Here is a 17,132-nt window from a genome sequence, read left to right as displayed (position 1 = left end):
GATTCCAAACTGGAATTTATGCAAAGCACAAGTTTTGTTTCTTGTTAATTCACCCGATAATGCGCTCGGAACAAGCGTGTTTTATACGATCCTGAAAAATATGGACCGTGTTTTACCAAAATATACGGAGTATATGACTCATTCGTTAATTAATTCATTTGCTTCGCCACTTACGAGTAGAGGAATGATATTTCTGAATCGTTGTCCTCCTGAACGGTATGCCCTCTATTTTGCAGTTTGGCTGAGAGATACTGTACACGAAAGAAAAAGGTGTCGAAACGACGACGACATCGACGTGGAAATAACGCAGAAAGGGGCAGCAGGGAAACTTTTCGGGGATCCATCGAAAATCCTCAAAGCATACTGGAATCGAACGACTGTCACGGTCGATACTTCGGGACAAGTCCGTTGCCAGCACACTTGTCCAGGTAACAGGTAACCAGTAACCGGACCTCCTCAGCTGGCAACGGCTCTACATAGCTCATTCGTGAATCACGAACCAGGACAACGCCTCGAAAATATTCCTTTGGGGTTTTTTAACTGACCGACAACCTATAATAAGCAGCACGCTTCAAAGTACCAACTGTATATGTATACAGCCCAAAACTGACTGATTTCCATAGAACCTGTCTGTTGACCGTCTTCGTAGTTACACACCAATTCATTCTTTATGTACTATAAGAACAAAATTCCCGTTCAATATTTTTCAGAATTTTTTTGTGAATTCGTAAACGTCGCATAAAATAAGGGTACCAACGGAGACTCACAGAAAATCGAAGAAATGACTTCTTATGGTAAATACCGAAATACCGTAATGGTGTAGTACGCGTATGATTAATGCATATGCACCAGTTAATCAAAATGCGCCCTTTTCTTTCAAGTTCCTAGCGTACTCGTTCTCTTATGTTTATCTTATCTGCTTTTTAACATGCCATATTTGCCTCTTTCCGGCGAGACATCAAAGCAATCACAGTAAATTCTTCGTCTACGGCTTCTATTTCGTTCATCTTAAAAGAAAAAAAGAAAAAAAGCGACGCAGCATAGTCATTTCTGATATCACAAGCAATACGCAATGTCCATCGATACGCATTCGAAGGCCAACTAGTCCTACATATTCGTAGCAGTGATCATTCGTAATCTCACTCATTTTTCCGACCGAGTTCTAGCCACCCTAATGCGTGGGACTTAAAAAAAACAAATATACATTTATACGTACCCTTCTTTCTTCGGAATTTTTAAAAAATACGTCCAGAAAACGGGAGTCCCGCGCTACCAGCAGATCCGATGGCGCAAAGTTGAACGTCACGAGTAATCAAAGATGTCATTTCTTTGCACAATTTCTCCTCGAAAACACGGAAACACCGGCACAGCTCCAATTAACAGATTTAAAATATTGTTATTCCACTCATGATCGATCGAGTTAGTCGCATGGATAATAAAGATCATATGCCTCTTATTTTTCACTTACGTCATTCTAATGTACTAAAAGAATATGTACACTTATACTATAAATACGATCGAAAGACTCGACGCGACGATCAACGTTCCACGAAATGTAACGGCTCTCTAAAATTCGTGAACCGATCGAGACCGAGCATAACGCCATCTAAAAATATTGCGAGCTTACTCAGCCAGAAGCGCGCCTATCAAAACACAAGAGTTTGATCCTGCTCGATTCCGTGCTTCTTTTCGACACATACAAACTGTAGATAAACGAAGTGGAGATTCTTTCCATCCGATATTGTAAAGCGGTGATTTAAACTACTTCGGAAGAACTCTCGTAATTCGGATTACCGATTGACAAATAAAACCCTCTCATTCTTCGACTGCAACGTAGAATCTCTTTCTTCCAAAGTATCTTAGTGATCCATCGATCGTCGCATCGACTTCCACTGAACCTCTTATTTCATCGATAACGATTGCTCCGTTTCGATTACGATACTCAAAAAATTTGCCTGAAAATTATCGCGATTCTCTGCAAATCAGTTTGGGGTTTTTTGGGGTTCCACTTTGCATTCGAATGTTCTGTTATTTTTGGCACTGGTTAGTGTGGTTGCTCGAAACATCCGACAGGGCACTCGCGAATAACTTCGATGGCACTGTCGTAGCGGCAGACCAGCTAGCGGCACCCGTTTTCCCATTTACATGATTTTAAAGAGCACTTGTTCGTTTTTCTTCAGGTTCATTCGACACTTTTGTGCTTTTGCCTGGGAACTTGAACGAACCGATCGCTATACTGCGCCACGTAGATGATATGAAACAAGTAGATGTACTTCACGGTATCCGAGTGAGGCATGCACTGAGAAAGAACGAACGTCGGAAAGGAGAGTCCAATGCGTGCATTCACCAATTCACTGGCAATCTTCGGTGTATATCTGTGTATGTGTGTGCCTGCTTGCTTGCTTGCTTGCTGCCTGTCTCTGCTCTGCTGTGCCTGCTTGCCTGCCTACTCGCCTGCTCGCTTACCCATTGGAAGGAGAGTATGCATAGACCCAATGGCGGAGGGAAAGGGAACCAAAAGGAAAGAGGCAGAGAGAAAAGAAAGGGTGAAAAAGAATAGGTAACTCGAAGAGAGAACAAGTACAGGCGAAAGCGGACGCGCGAACCGCAAGATCTATCCACCGATACTCGTGAATATAAAATGCAATAAAACCTTTCAATTGTTATCTATCGGAACTAATACTATCACGAAAACATCGTATCATTTCTATTAATTTACTACAGTGCATTTCTTCCTGACCCATTTGATCGATGTATACACATAAATTTTATTTTTCTTCTTACTTATTAATATACAATAGAAACATGCAGACTTTTTATATTACCGATTATCATATTGCGTAATGTGTGCGTTTAATAGAAAATGATTCTTTAAAATATAATATAATTGACAATATTTTTTATATATAAACATGTATACGAACATTGATGAAACAGTGGATTTTTTAGATTTACCAAGACTCGGATTACTTAAATTTGATAATTGTAATGTTATCTGGAGTTATTAATTCACGAAGTCAGATCTTTCAATCTTCTTTTCAACAGTTCCGAATTTAGACGATGCTTGCAAAGAAACTGATCCTCCAAAAAAAGTACTGGAATTTCGTATTTGTACAGCTTAAAAAATCGTTCATTTCCTGGTGCTGTAATATCAACTTCTTGCAACTGATAACCAGAAAAATTTTTTCGTAATTCGTCTTTTAGAACATCGCAAAGTGGACACGGATTTTTCGTGTACAGTGTTAATGTTGGTAGAGAAGATATCGGATGACACCTACAGAATGAAAAAGGAAAACTTTTATTCATTCAAACAAACTTCTTACTTTTTATAAGACGATTTATTTTTTCTAAGAATGCAGCATAAGAAACAGTCTTTAATAATATACTAGAACGTAAATTACATTTATTTGTACATGATTAAAAAAATAGATACGTTTTCATAAATGATATTGTATAAAAATATTTCTTAATAACCAGAAGCTAATATCAGTTGACCCATCACTCATAGTCAATATGTTACATAATTATGCTTAAAAATGCACAATGGTAATTGTTGTTAATTTAAATGTATGGCAAAACGCGTTCATTGTCATACAAAATTCATTACTGTTATTATAGTCATCTGAAGTACCACTTTGTATCAGAAATCTGTCTTGCCGAAGACTTACAATTTTTCAATTAAAATTGAAGATGCACCACCACCTCCATTACAAATCGATGCAACACCCTTTTCTCCAGGTTTCAGAGCATGTACTAAGTGCACCACAATACGAGCTCCAGACATACTAAAAATTTGAAACTATGTACATTTTATGGTATTTATAATTGAACTGAAATTAAAAATATACACACCCAATAGGATGACCCAAAGATACGGCACCACCGTGAACATTCACCTTACTAGGATCAAGGTCAAGTAATTTTTGAGTTGCAATTGCAACAACACTGAATGCTTCGTTAATCTCCCAAAGAGCTATATCGTTTTTGCTAACCCCTGCATTTTCTAATAACTGAAAATGAATACACAGTTCGTTATCAAAAGTTTATGGAATACTGCAAAATTATGCACATTATAAGAAACTTGCTTTTGGAATTGAAAATGATGGTGCAATGGGAAAATCAATAGGATCAGTTGCAGCATCATGAAATGCAATAACTTTTGCTAATGGCTTGAGATTCATTGTTTGAGCAACACTTGTAGTAGTTAATACTAATGCAGCTGCTCCATCATTAAGAGTAGATGCATTTCCAGCAGTTACAGTGCCATGTTCTTTCTATTGTAAATAAACAAAAATCACTGTACAAAAACTAAACCATGAATATACATTTGGACATTAATCGATTTCAAGTTATACCTGAAAAACTGTATTCAATTTGGCAAACTTAGCAAAATCCACCCTCTTGTATTCTTCATCCTCATTAAATACAACATCAGGTTTTCCTTTTTTTTGTGGTACATTAATTGGAACAAGTTCGTCTTGAAATATTTTGTTTGCATATGCAGTTGCACTACGTTTATAACTGTTGACAGCATACTCATCTTGCTCTGCACGAGTAATACTCAGTTTTTTGGCAGTATTTTCTGCACAATTTCCCATGTGAAATTTATTGTATACATCAGTTAGACCATCAAATACAATACCATCCTATTGAAATATAATAGGGACAAAGTTGAAAATACAGATAATAAATCGTTAAAATTATATATTTACCACACCTCAAGTTTCATGCCACCATATTTAGTTTCTCCTCGTGCTAGGTACAATGGTACATTGGACATTGATTCCATCCCACCAGCAAGAACAATCTCCTGATATCCACATTGTAATGACTGAGAAGCAAGCATAATACTTTTCATACCACTTGCACAAACTTTGTTAATTGTTGTACATATTGTGGATTTAGGAAGTCCTGTTATCACAATGTTCATATTATACATGTTAATAGCAGTGTCAACAGGAAATCAATCAAATATTATCTTAAAAATAAAACCTGCAAACAATGTAGCTTGTCTTGCTGGTGCTTGACCCAAAAAAGCTTGACAAACATTTCCCATATATACTTCTGTAACTTGTTCTTCGGACACTTTGGCACGTTCAATTGCTGCCTAATAGACCGACAATTATGATTTGTACTTGTTGTAACTGCTCATTAATGTATTAAAGAGTAGTTTAATATCTACCTGTATAGCAACAGCTCCAAGTTTTGGTGCAGGTATAGTTGATAATCCCCCAAGAAATGATCCCATAGGTGTTCTAGTTGCACTAATTATAACTACATCGTTTAATTTTACCTTAGAGCTATATGATCGCGAGTAAATAATTCGAACCTACAAAAAAGATATAATACACTGTAATAACAAAGTTTTCAATAAAATAAAATTCTATATATATAAAATAAGTAACCCCATCAAAATGGGATAGATGTAATCAATATTGTGCACAAATCAGTTAATACTGCTATATAATACGCTTTAGATTGATAATCTTTTTTTTCTTTAACTGATTCCTTTGATCACTCATAAACAATTGAGCGTGGAATGACTTACTTTCTCCATGTTCCTTAATATTACCATTGTAGAAGAGAGTTCAATAGCAGCTGTTGCCATTACTATTTAAGAATAAAGTATATATAAAAACTGATTAAGACAGAATGAAACTATCTTGGTGTTTAGTTCTCCTTGTATGTTTCGTAAATATTAACTTTGTAGATAACTTGGTATTTTGATTAACTTTCATTTATCAAAGTGTCAAAACCGTTCCATTCGATCTTAAGTCCATGGTTTTTTTCCACTCATTACACCCAAAGAATCACACATAAAATCTTCATCTATTTGATTTTTATAAGTTCTAATTAATGTTTTTCCTCTTCATTAACTGCTCTTTCAACATGAACTATTGTTTGCATTCCTAATAAATTTTTTAATCATTTTAAAAAGCTGAAAGAAGACATAAGCGCCTTGAAAAAAGACGTTCCTGATATATTGCGCACGCGCAAACACACGCAAGAATACACACGATTTTTGGTTTTATTTCTGCTACAAATGCGCAGTGTTTTTAAGCTGTTTTAAGCAGATAAGATCGTCGTTTATTAATTGTGTGTAGCGCTAAAACATAATTATGCATCGTGTACAGAATGCAAAAATCTTACATATTATATTATAAATTAAAGATATCAGTTAAAAAAATTTAGGTGATCATTTTTATCATCGAACGAAATAAACAATAGTAAATTGAAATTCTAACATGAACGTTGAAGAAAATAGGTTACAGACGTTTGAGGATTGGCCAGCAAATGCCCCCATCGACGCTACACGATTAGCAAAAGCAGGATTTTATTATAGTGGGCACAGTCTAAAGGTGCAATGTTTTTTATGTGGAGTACAAATTTCCGATTGGAATTATAATGATCGAGCTATTGTTCGTCATCGCGAAGCCGCACCCGATTGTCCCTTTATCCGAAACCCATTTAATACTTGCAATATTCCATTGGTACCAACTTCAACAACAACTGAGATAGGGTCAGTAAGTGATGCTGTTGAACGTCAATTTATATCTTCCTTTATCCAAACAAAAAATGTTGGAAAAGAATATAAAATGGTTTTCCAAAGGTTAGACACCTTTGCTAACTGGCCAATTCCTTCTATTGTATCACCTGAAAAGCTTGCTGAAGCTGGTTTTTATTATCTTCAACATGAAGATAGGGTAATGAATTTAATATGATTGATACATTAAGAGGCATTTAATAAGATATTAAAATAAGACATTCATCTCTTTAATTTATAGGTACAATGTGTATATTGTAAGGGTATTGTAAAGAAATGGGAATCTGGTGATGATCCAGATAAAGAGCACAGAAAACATTTTCCTAAATGTGATTTCTATTTACATAAAGATACAGGTGGTATTTATTCCTGTTACTATAAAAAGAATATTCTTTTGATTTCAAACAATTTTTTTATTATAGCTCTTTTCTTTAATAGATTTAAATACTGTGAAATTAATGCCTGGTTCAACATCAAGCCTTACAGAATTAGGAATTCAAGAACATATAGCTCCAAAACACCCAAATCATGCAACATATGAAGGACGTTTGCGTACTTTCTATGGTTGGCCCGAAAGTTTGAAACAAACTCCAGAAATATTAGCTAGTGCAGGATTTTATTACACAGGTAAAAGTTACATCCAATTTTAGCATTTATTTTAACATTTAATTTTCATGTGGTACCTTTAAACATGAGATCATTAAAATTCCAATAGGATTAAGAGATCTAGTTAGATGCTTTCATTGTGATGGTGCTTTACGAGATTGGGAAACAACAGATGATGTGTGGACTGAACATGCAAGATGGTTTTCTAAATGTGAATTTGTAAATCTCATAAGAGGCCAAAAATTCATTCAGGAATGCATCGATAATAGGCCACCACTACTTCCATCTGTAAGTATTGTATAATTGTAGTGATTTTATATATAAACAACTTTAAATTATATTCTATTATTATACAGATTTTTGAAGGTGTACCAGAAGATGAAAGTTCAGATCTCACTGAAATATCCTCTACTTCACTGTGCACAGTTCCACCATCTACACAAGAAGTTACAGAAACAGCTGAAGAAGCAGAAGAAATTGGAACTGAACATGTAAACCTCAATCAAGTAGTAGAAGGCAATTCTCATGCACATACAGAAGAACGTGCAGAAAATGATACAGAAGAACATACAAGAGATGATACTATGTTCGTCGATACATTGTACGTGAGTGGTGCAACAGACCAAAATGTTCCATTCATTATTTGAACACTGGCTTTGCGAGATTTTTGTACTTGAAAAGACGCATTATCACTTAAAAACAGACAATTCTATCAACACATTTCGCATTTAACATTCATTATTTGTCGGCCCGCGGTGACACGAGCGTTGAAATAACAGACGTTTTGATGTATATTGCAGCATAACATTGTAATACATACGAACAGTCACACGAGGTACGTTTATCAAATTTGACGTTCGACGTCCGTTCAATAGCGACTAACTATAACGAACCCTACGACGTTTCTCGCCTTTCTCACATTATTAATATAACAAACTTTTCTCAGTTACACTCGTGTGACTGCAGTCTAAACCTGCAACAGAACATTTCAGCCATTCCTAAACAATATAATAAGTACTGATATACTTTATTGTTGCACTTACAGACACGGTATCATTACGACATTATATAGTCGAATATGGAAGCAAAGAAATAACGATAATGAGATAACTAATACTCTGCAAGAAATAAATGCAGATAAGAATGAAATAATCTTGAGTCAAAAAGAAGAATTTAAAATATCTGATAAAAAAGATAATGCTTTTCAGGAGAAAGCAAACGTAAAAGTGGAAAAAAATGGTAAGTGATAGCAGTGAACCTCAAGTTAGATCTACTGATAACATTGATACGATATCAAGAATTAAACAGCTCCTTGGAAATTTATCTAATTAAGGTTTTATTTTGTGTAATTTTTCAGCATGTTTAGAAGAAGAAAACAGAAAATTAAAAGAAGCTCTTTTGTGTAAAATTTGTATGGATCGAGAAGTAGCTATTGTATTTTTACCATGTGGACACTTAGCAACTTGTGTTCACTGTGCTTCATCCCTTACGTATTGTCAAATGTGTCGGCAAAAAATTCAAGCTACGGTTCGCATATTTTTATCGTAAACTAAGTCCATGTACAAAATGTTAGTTAATAGACTATTATATTTATTTATTCAAATTTTATAATTTGAAATGTTGGAATGTATAATATGTGTAAACTTATTTCTTTGTACAGTTTTCAAAGTAATGATTATCGTTACTTAAATCATTTTTATTCGTAAAATAAAACAGTAAATGACATTTGAATATAATTGATAATGTTATCGAAGAAGTATATAAATTAAGATTATGAGATTGACATTGAGGGGGTGTATATAATTATAAGCACTGTTAATACATACTGAAGTAAAAAATTCTTTACACTTTTAACCAATTTCGTGATTTGTACAGATCTGCATTATTGTGGAATATTACAAATTTTTTCATATAAAAATACAGACGTATTTACAAAGGTATAAAGTTTATTGCTTGAAATAGGTATTGTTGTTTAATGCTAAGCAACATTTACCTTAAATTTCAATGACACTGCGTAATTTATAAGATTAATAAGAACAGAACTATAGAATACTGAAAATAAGATAGTGTTGAAGATAACCCCAGCTATGTGTCATCCTTAAGATATAACGTCATTGCAGCTTCTATCTATTGTTATTGTTGACCGTCACGAGAGTCCATAACTGCTATGGGACAAGTTTTCGTTCGTTCTGCGCAGGTTGTCTCTAATTGGCTGTATTTTCACGCCGCGTGCCCTCTACCGAAAAGTAAAACGCCAGCGAACCATTCAAAGCGTATATAACGGATGAGTAGCTTCTAAATCATTGACAACATGTAATCGTGAAATACTTTCTTATGCTATGCATTCATATTAGTGTTACACTGTGTATATGAACAGCGATGGCGCGGGTAGGCGATGCAGTGAATAGTACAGTGGAAGTGGTGGCGCTCGCGGCGATTTGGTATGCGCGAAACAGTTAGTTATGGATTGTCGTGACGGCAATATTTTAGTTGATTTTAGTTGTTTATAGGATTCCGTGTTGTTAACAGGGTTGTAGCCGGGTGGGATCTGGGTGTTATGTAGTGTTTCGCTCACGTAAAAAAAAAAAAAGTTTTGCAGACTAAAATTTTCGGAAGGTAAGCGTGAGTTAAATAAATTCAAACTACAGCAATTATTTTAACCGCAGTTACAATTTCATAACAAAAGAAATATATTATTGAATACTTATCTAATGTTGATGTGATATTATAAAATCATTATTAGTATAAAAAAGAATTACATTGTCATGTAATATTACTTCACATACAAGTAATAAAATATAAAAACCTTTTCTATTGTTAAATGAATTCTATTTATGCAAAACAATACAACGACATTGTATTCTTACAACTGACTCATTGTTAAAACACTGCATGACCTGGCAAGCGGTAATCTTATAAGTAGATCCATTCTAGGAATTGATTGCGTGTACTAAAATTGTTCAAAGATATACGAAATCAACTTACAGAGATAAATAATTAGAATTCCTTCGACGTAAAAATATTCTTTCGTATAAAACTTGATACGTGCCGAATTCCACGTGTCAACGATTGAATACATATATAGTTGATGAGTAAATGTATTTGAAACGTGCATTGATGTGTTTTTGCCATTCTATAACGTATTTTCCTTTCTTTTTTCCTTTTAAGTTGAGAAGTTTTGATGTTAAGCCATAATACAAACATAGAGGAAAAACGCAGGAAATCGTTTAAATAGATATATGTATATATATACATATGTTAAGTCACGACACGTACGTGAATGAAATATATTGATTTTATGAAATAGTATATTTTCTTATAAAACTCGAAAAATATAAAGATTTGTGTGAAATTTACGCATTAAACTACACGTATAGGTGAAAAAATGTGTATATATATATAAAGAGAGAGAAACGCAATTGTCGCTGCGTAAACTTTATGGCTTTGTCGGTCGAACTCGAGTGGGGACTCTTCCTCGAACGGCTCGAACTGGCACCGACGGAGAACGAGAGCCTAGTCGTAGCCATTGCTGTTGGTGTTATTTCGATCATCGTCATCAAAAACCAACGGTAGACCACTCTTCAAGACTACTCGCGTTTTCGTTTTAGTTCTCATCTCAAGTGTCATCGAAATGTTATTTTCTACAAGACTGTAGTTTCGTTCTAACAAATTGTGCGTGTTGTAACTTTATTCTTCAATTCTTTACCTCGATTATTAGTGAAAGGCAAACAGGGTGGTTCACTTTTAAAAAATATTCAACTAATAATCTGTTTAACGAACAAAATAAAGCTTCGTGGAAAGAAAATAATACAGTATTCACTAATTAACTGAAGAATTAATCACAAGAACAAAGTGCATGTGCCTTCAGGAGGACTTCACAGTTATTTTTAATATCGGTACGCTATGTTTATAATATATTTTACTAACTATGCGTGTTATGTACAGTATTTTATCTTGATGAAAAGAAAAATCAGTCTGAGAATTTTATCTGATGGAAAATAAGATTAAGCATAAAAGTTTTTTTGAGTGTGAACGATGATTTGTTTTACACGAGTTCAAGAAATTCCGGATTACGTAGAAATGGAAACATTTTAATTGACTTTTTCAATAATCTAACGATAAAAAATACTTAGGACAATAAACTTTTTCCTCGTCGTACAAAGAATTCATCAGTTTCATTTGTTACTCGCATACCAACTTCCGTTGTATGCTTGCTTCCTCCTCTTGACCACGATGTTGCCAAACCTAACGAATTACTCCGATGTGAAAGTTCTAAGAAAAACTGAAGATTTTATTTCACCGTTGACTTGTCACGAATACAACAAAAATATCTACAAAATATGTTGATTTCGTATATTTTGAAAATGTCTAGTACAGAGATGAATGTCGATCTTTTGCGTTTTCGATAAAAAACGCTTCATATCTTCATATAAAAACAGAGATTATAGTTTGTCAAATACGGAAAAATCGTAAATGCGCGTGTTGATGGAAGCATAACGTAGTATAAAAAGTACAAGATACGTTATTTCATTGAAGCATTACATTCGAATTAAATTTTCAAATTAATCATAGATCTACGCTTATCTTATCGTGTAGTATCGCGATAACTCCAGGATTCGTAGGTATGATTAATTTGTAGTTTCGTTTCACATGAATAGACGATTACAAAAGTATGTGCTCCGGAAGGGGGAAGAAAGGAATTCACTGTACATTTCCAGCGCAGACCCGTAACAAACCGGTTTAGCGCCCTGTGTGAACTGAGTTATCTCGATAGTATCAGAACGTACTTAGTAAAGTAGAAGTAAAGTGCTTGTACCTCAAATAGTGCAAAGGCAAAAAATATTTCAGCTGTTTGTGTACCTAAATTGAACAGACTTGTAATTATTATTACAATTTTAATTCTTTCTGAGATTCATAAAGTAAAGCTCTTAGTTGCTCAACCTTGTATAATTGTATAAATAATTTGAAAATAGTGATAAACTCACAAAATTGATTATGGTAAAATTGTAACGTTAAAAAGCGTAAACAGAAGTTGTTACGCCCTTGTCGATACATTTCATTCCCACAAGCTCGCAGTGGTGTAATGCAAGAAGAAAAATTAAAATACGGGCTATAGAACCGGCAACGTTGCACAGGACGGTAAACAGCGGACTCTGTAGTACAGCTGTCGTCGTTGTGTGCGCATCTATGTGTGCCTTCGAGAGAACCAAGGGAGAGCCGAGCCTGTTCTCGGAAGTTCTTGTTTGTGTGCGATATGTAGGCTGTGTTATTTCGACGTACGAAGTTGTGTGAAAAATCAACGATACTCCGTCATTCACGAATCATAACGGGTTGCTACCCATACTAGCAACTCCCACTTGCTGAAGTCTGCTATTCTCATCTTGCCTTTTAGTGCACGTATACCATAAATGTGTAGCAGCACAATCAGTCGTCCTTCGACACTGTTCTTCGTTTGATTTGTAGGTTCCATATGTCACCTAATTTCATCATAAATATATAGCGTAGAGTGAGGCAGCCATCTTCGTTTACATTATATAAATTAGATTAAGAATTGCCGACGATCCAAATAGCGTAGTTTGGCAAAGTAAATATAAGCTCAGAGTAGCACCTCAATAAAGTATAACAACGCAACGAATCGATACTAAGAACACTATAAGCTCAAAGTAGCATCTCAACAAATATACTTAATACTTAGTCATTTCCCGAGTAAAAGATGTTACGAGTTCGAATCCCGATCCACCAACTCAATTGGTCAATATTTCTCCTACGTAAAGAAGTAATTTTTAAATGAAATGATATTTTTTTTAAGTACACCATAAATCACCATTATCGGAATTCTAATGACAATAATTAAAATTGTCGTAAATGATAGTTTTTATAGATAATTTTATTACAATTGCTGGTCATTTGATTTATTTAATTAAATGTCCTTAACAGGTTTGATCTAGTTGGAGAGAACCTTCCCAAAATATTACTCATAACTATACTTAAACAAGATGACTGGTATTCTTAAGCGTCAAAGAGAGTTGGGAAGTGATTCAAATATCAAACCTTCAGCAAATCCACATTTAACATCACAGACACCTATAACACCTCTCGACCTAAGCGATGAAGTGGACAATGTTGATTATCGCTTTGAACTAGCTAGACTACAGAGTTTTGAAAACTGGCCTGTGTCATATATTGAACCTGCCAAACTTGCAGCTGCTGGATTTTATTATACTGGTGAAGGTGATAAAGTAAGATGTTTTGAATGCTATGTAGAAATATGCCAGTGGGTAGAAGGTGATAATCCTATGGTCGATCATCAACGCTGGTCGGCAAGATGTAGATTTATTCGTAAAATGAACTGTGGTAATGTCCCAATTGGAGCAGATCCTAGTACAGTTTTACCACCAAGGCCAAGAAGTAGAGATGTATGTGGACCTTATGGTGTTGAATATAGACCCACATCTGGTCCTGACAATATTAATTTTTCATCGGAATTACAATTGCCTAGTACAGCAAAACTGAGTTGTTTAGGCTTGGGAAAGCCAAAAGGACCAGTACATTCTGAATATGCCAGTTATGATGCTAGACTACATACGTTTGAAACATGGCCAAAATTTATGCCACAGACAAAAGAACAGTTAGCAGATGCTGGCTTTTATTATACTGGAAAAGGTGATCAAACTCTTTGTTATCATTGTGGAGGTGGTTTGAAAGATTGGGAACCTGAAGATGATCCTTGGGAGCAACACGCAAAATGGTTCTCTAAGTGCTATTATCTGCTGATGGTTAAGGGTCAAGATTATGTGAATAAAGTAACAGGTCAACATATATCCCCACCGTCAAAAGAAGTACGTATAAAAATTAAAAATTTTATATCCTCTGTATAAACACGAATTATATACTAATGTGTGTTCTATTTGTTTTTAGGAAACAATGCAAATGAATTTACCGAGTTTCATTAAGAAAGTTCAACCTGTATTAATGGAACCAGAGAAGAAGGAAGAAGCGGAAAGTAATCCTGGTCCAAGTTCTCAAAATATTGGTTCTCAGGATAGTGGGATAGAATGTGTTGGAAGTAATACAGAATCTGTAAAAAGCAGCACAGAAGATTTGTCAAATGCAAAGACACAAAATAATAAACCTATAGATGATGCAAGGATGTGCAAAATTTGTTACAACGGAGAATTAGGAGTGGTATTTTTACCGTGTGGACATATAGTTGCGTGTGTTAAATGTGCTCCTGGTATGACAACTTGTGCAGTATGCAGAGAACCTGTTACTATGACCGTACGAGCCTTCTTCTCATAGTATTCCATAGCTTGTGATAGGCAATGATTACATCCTACATCTGATTTCTTTTATAGTATTTTATACTCGATCATCCATGACTGGTAGCGATAATCTATCGCAAACTGCACTAAATGACATGACTCATGTAGCATACCGGTCTGCGGGTACAAGCTATAAGAATTCTACAATTTTTTAAGGCTTTGTATAATGTTTAAATCGTTGATACAGGAAAGATAGATAAAGAGAGATTTATTCTAATGCAACAAATAACACAATAAAATGTACGAGGTATAAAAATAATTCATTTAGGAATGTTATTTTGAAAATTAAACAGATGTGAGGCTGTTGCCTTCGAAGCAGTCCCTTTGAGACTATAAATTTTTTCGTCTTTAAAATTTCTTATTTTCAAGAGGGCTACTTTGAAGAGGATAGCCTCACATCTGTTTAATTTTTAAAATAAAGTTTTTAAATGAATTATTCTTGAAACTTTATTGTTACACCTAGTATTTCATGATTGTAACGAAGTTAAAGAATTTCCTTCGTGTTCGAAAATTTGTCCATGTATGATCAGTATTACAACAAACGACATAAATGTATTTAAGTATTCTTACAAATGCACAACATATCATGAGTAGAGGAGTCGTGAGATACTTGCTCATACTGGTTTTCGAAAAAAGTTTTCAGATTAATTTTGTCTGAAACGTAATAAGCTGTACCTGCAACTGAATGTTGCTATTTGCACATTCACAAATTTGTGTTATCCGCATCTTTGAACTAATCGGAAGGACAACAGAGTAAATGTGCTTGACACAAAAAAGTACAAATAGCAACATAACATGAAGTCTAGTCATTAATATTAAATAATGACGAAAATGAGTAGAGATTTAAAACTATAAATTATAGAAATCTAATGGAAAGAATGTTCATCTTTAAATTTATTGCAATACTAATAAAACTAATATTCACTTAGTTACCCTAGTTTAGTTTCGTCTAATATTATCGTGTATTTTATTTTCATGCATTTTACTACAACATCTCAAATGTGATCACTTTTGTAGTAAAATATCTTTGAGAATATTTAAGCAAAAGTAATTGTGAATATCTAAATCACAAGCTGCATACAAACATATAATTATTCGACTTAACTAATCTAGGGTGTTGTAATGTTCATATATTCCACACAATGGAGAACTTTAGCGCTTTTCTGATTTAAGAAAATTGGTGATATTACGAAACCGATGTGTATATATATTGTGTATACAATATGATTATAAGCAGGGAACAGTTATTCATTTTAATAAATAACAAATCAACAGAAAGGATAGGCACATTCAATTAATGACTAATAATGCTGGAAACTTTCTAGCCACCTGCTTTAGGCTATGATTAGCATGGTTGTACATTACATTAATGAAAAATGGAATACATTAATAACTGAATTCCTTCATTTGAACTTTACTTATACAGCACAAAGTATCCTAAATCAAATACAATACGTGTGATCCCAAATAAAGTAGGATGTATCCCATTACAATTTTGCCTATTTGCCAGTTATTGTATTTGCAAATGATTCAAACATTGCGTTAATTTATCTGTTAAAATGTCCAAATTATAAGGGGGGAATATAGTGTTCAACAAAAACGTATATTCATTATGTAATGACTACATCTGTAATCGTTACATCTATTTACACATAGCGAAATTTGAAATTACTGTTTTAAGCTCTATCAGTAAAATAAGCAGCTTAGTGGATTCAAAAGAACTTAGACGTTGTTTTTATAATGTAGTAAATTATTTCGTTGTTTAAGATCAGCATTACAAATAACGAGTACAAGGTCTTTATCAATATTTTGGAAATTTTTAATCCATGTTATTATTATGTACTTCTTTGAAAAATGAAGCGGAATATTAAATAGACAACACATTTCATTGTTTATTTCATGAAAATCATAGTCTTGTAGAATTATTAAATTTTATGTAATCTATCTTTTATTGCACTTGGAATCATTCGCACATTTCCATTATTAGCTCGTATTTATCATAATTTCCTGTATATTTTAAACACACACACACAGACTTGATTCTATTTTCAGTTGAGTTACTTTTACTACCAACTGACAAAAGTATATTAATATCTGTACATTTTGCGTATACTCATAATATGTGTACAACGTTAAAAATCTATTATGATCAAAATCGTAACATGTCGCGAAAACCACGATAGAATACAGAGGAATACAAATGAAAATATAATTTTTTTGTGATAATTACAATAAAAGATAATATGTATTTGCGATTATAGTTGCATAATCCCTTAAAAAGTACAAGCTTAGGTAAAGTAAAAGAAAAATCAGATTTTCATGAATAATTGTAATTTATGTTTTAAAATTTACACGAGATTATTAGTTACACAGGAATTTTTCTCGCTGTAAACATTGTAGCATACGATGCAAATTTTAGCTTTGATATTGCATCTTTTTTAAAACCGGAGCACCACAATTTTTGTTTCAAGCCTCAATAATCAAGTTCTCTATGACATTCTATACTTTCCGTTAATATTCAGTTCTTAATATCTGTTTTCGATTTCATATAGTTTTTTATTTGCAACGTAGAAGATATAAAATATGTAGTTTATTTCCTATTATTTATTTTATTGTAACATAAATATATAAACGCAGGATATAATGAAATCAAAAATGAG

The 17,132-nt window shown here is 33.7% G+C and overlaps 3 protein-coding genes across 6 annotated transcripts in view; 1 reads left to right on the top strand and 2 right to left on the bottom strand.

The window, feature by feature from the left end:
• The window catches only part of LOC107188962, a 32,147-nt gene extending 24,001 nt beyond the window's left edge, over positions 1 to 8,146 (bottom strand). Inside the window, exons 1-2 of the mRNA XM_015577366.1 lie at positions 8,101 to 8,146; positions 7,447 to 7,609 (exon numbers count right to left, since the gene is read on the bottom strand). Coding sequence (XP_015432852.1) covers positions 7,447 to 7,609; positions 8,101 to 8,146 — 209 coding nt within the window. The remainder of the gene's footprint in view (positions 1 to 7,446; positions 7,610 to 8,100) is intronic.
• On the bottom strand, positions 3,484 to 5,684 carry LOC107189106 (acetyl-CoA acetyltransferase, mitochondrial). 2 transcript variants are annotated; one of them, XM_015577558.1, is made up of 8 exons: positions 5,549 to 5,684; positions 5,183 to 5,329; positions 4,993 to 5,107; positions 4,718 to 4,911; positions 4,356 to 4,646; positions 4,086 to 4,274; positions 3,853 to 4,010; positions 3,484 to 3,785 (listed from the first exon to the last, which is right to left on the bottom strand). In XM_015577558.1, the coding sequence occupies exons 1-8, from the start codon at positions 5,606 to 5,608 to the stop codon at positions 3,665 to 3,667; spliced, it is 1,275 nt and encodes a 424-aa protein (XP_015433044.1). In that variant the 5' UTR covers positions 5,609 to 5,684; the 3' UTR covers positions 3,484 to 3,664. The 2 variants fall into 2 exon arrangements, with proteins under 2 accessions (XP_015433044.1, XP_015433043.1); XM_015577557.1 differs by lacking the exon at positions 4,086 to 4,274.
• A 1,428-nt stretch (positions 8,147 to 9,574) lies between the features above and the next one.
• LOC107188994 (death-associated inhibitor of apoptosis 1) lies at positions 9,575 to 14,713 on the top strand. 3 transcript variants are annotated; one of them, XM_015577415.1, is made up of 3 exons: positions 9,575 to 9,766; positions 13,088 to 13,989; positions 14,069 to 14,713. In XM_015577415.1, the coding sequence occupies exons 2-3, from the start codon at positions 13,147 to 13,149 to the stop codon at positions 14,447 to 14,449; spliced, it is 1,224 nt and encodes a 407-aa protein (XP_015432901.1). In that variant the 5' UTR covers positions 9,575 to 9,766; positions 13,088 to 13,146; the 3' UTR covers positions 14,450 to 14,713. The 3 variants fall into 3 exon arrangements, with proteins under 3 accessions (XP_015432901.1, XP_015432902.1, XP_015432903.1); XM_015577416.1 differs by lacking the exon at positions 9,575 to 9,766 and adding an exon at positions 10,916 to 11,046; XM_015577417.1 differs by lacking the exon at positions 9,575 to 9,766 and adding an exon at positions 12,426 to 12,609.
• The last annotated feature ends 2,419 nt before the right edge of the window (positions 14,714 to 17,132 follow it).

Source organism: Dufourea novaeangliae, unplaced genomic scaffold (assembly GCF_001272555.1).
Source record: "Dufourea novaeangliae isolate 0120121106 unplaced genomic scaffold, ASM127255v1 scaffold125, whole genome shotgun sequence".
Classification (NCBI taxonomy): domain Eukaryota; kingdom Metazoa; phylum Arthropoda; class Insecta; order Hymenoptera; family Halictidae; genus Dufourea; species Dufourea novaeangliae.
The sequence above is the reverse complement of the archived record's forward strand: the minus strand, read 5'-3'. Positions and strand labels throughout refer to the sequence as shown.

Coding starts and splice junctions, on each gene's coding strand:
- LOC107189106 (XM_015577558.1), bottom strand. CDS start 5,608: ATGGCAACAGCTGCTATTGAACTCTCTTCTACAATGGTAATATTAAGG. Junction 4,647..4,717: donor ATGGTGGCATGAAACTTGAG/GTGTGGTAAATA, acceptor ATATTTCAATAG/GATGGTATTGTATTTGATGG. Junction 4,275..4,355: donor AATTGAATACAGTTTTTCAG/GTATAACTTGAA, acceptor TATTTACAATAG/AAAGAACATGGCACTGTAAC.
- LOC107188994 (XM_015577415.1), top strand. CDS start 13,147: ATGACTGGTATTCTTAAGCGTCAAAGAGAGTTGGGAAGTGATTCAAAT. Junction 13,990..14,068: donor TATCCCCACCGTCAAAAGAA/GTACGTATAAAA, acceptor ATTTGTTTTTAG/GAAACAATGCAAATGAATTT.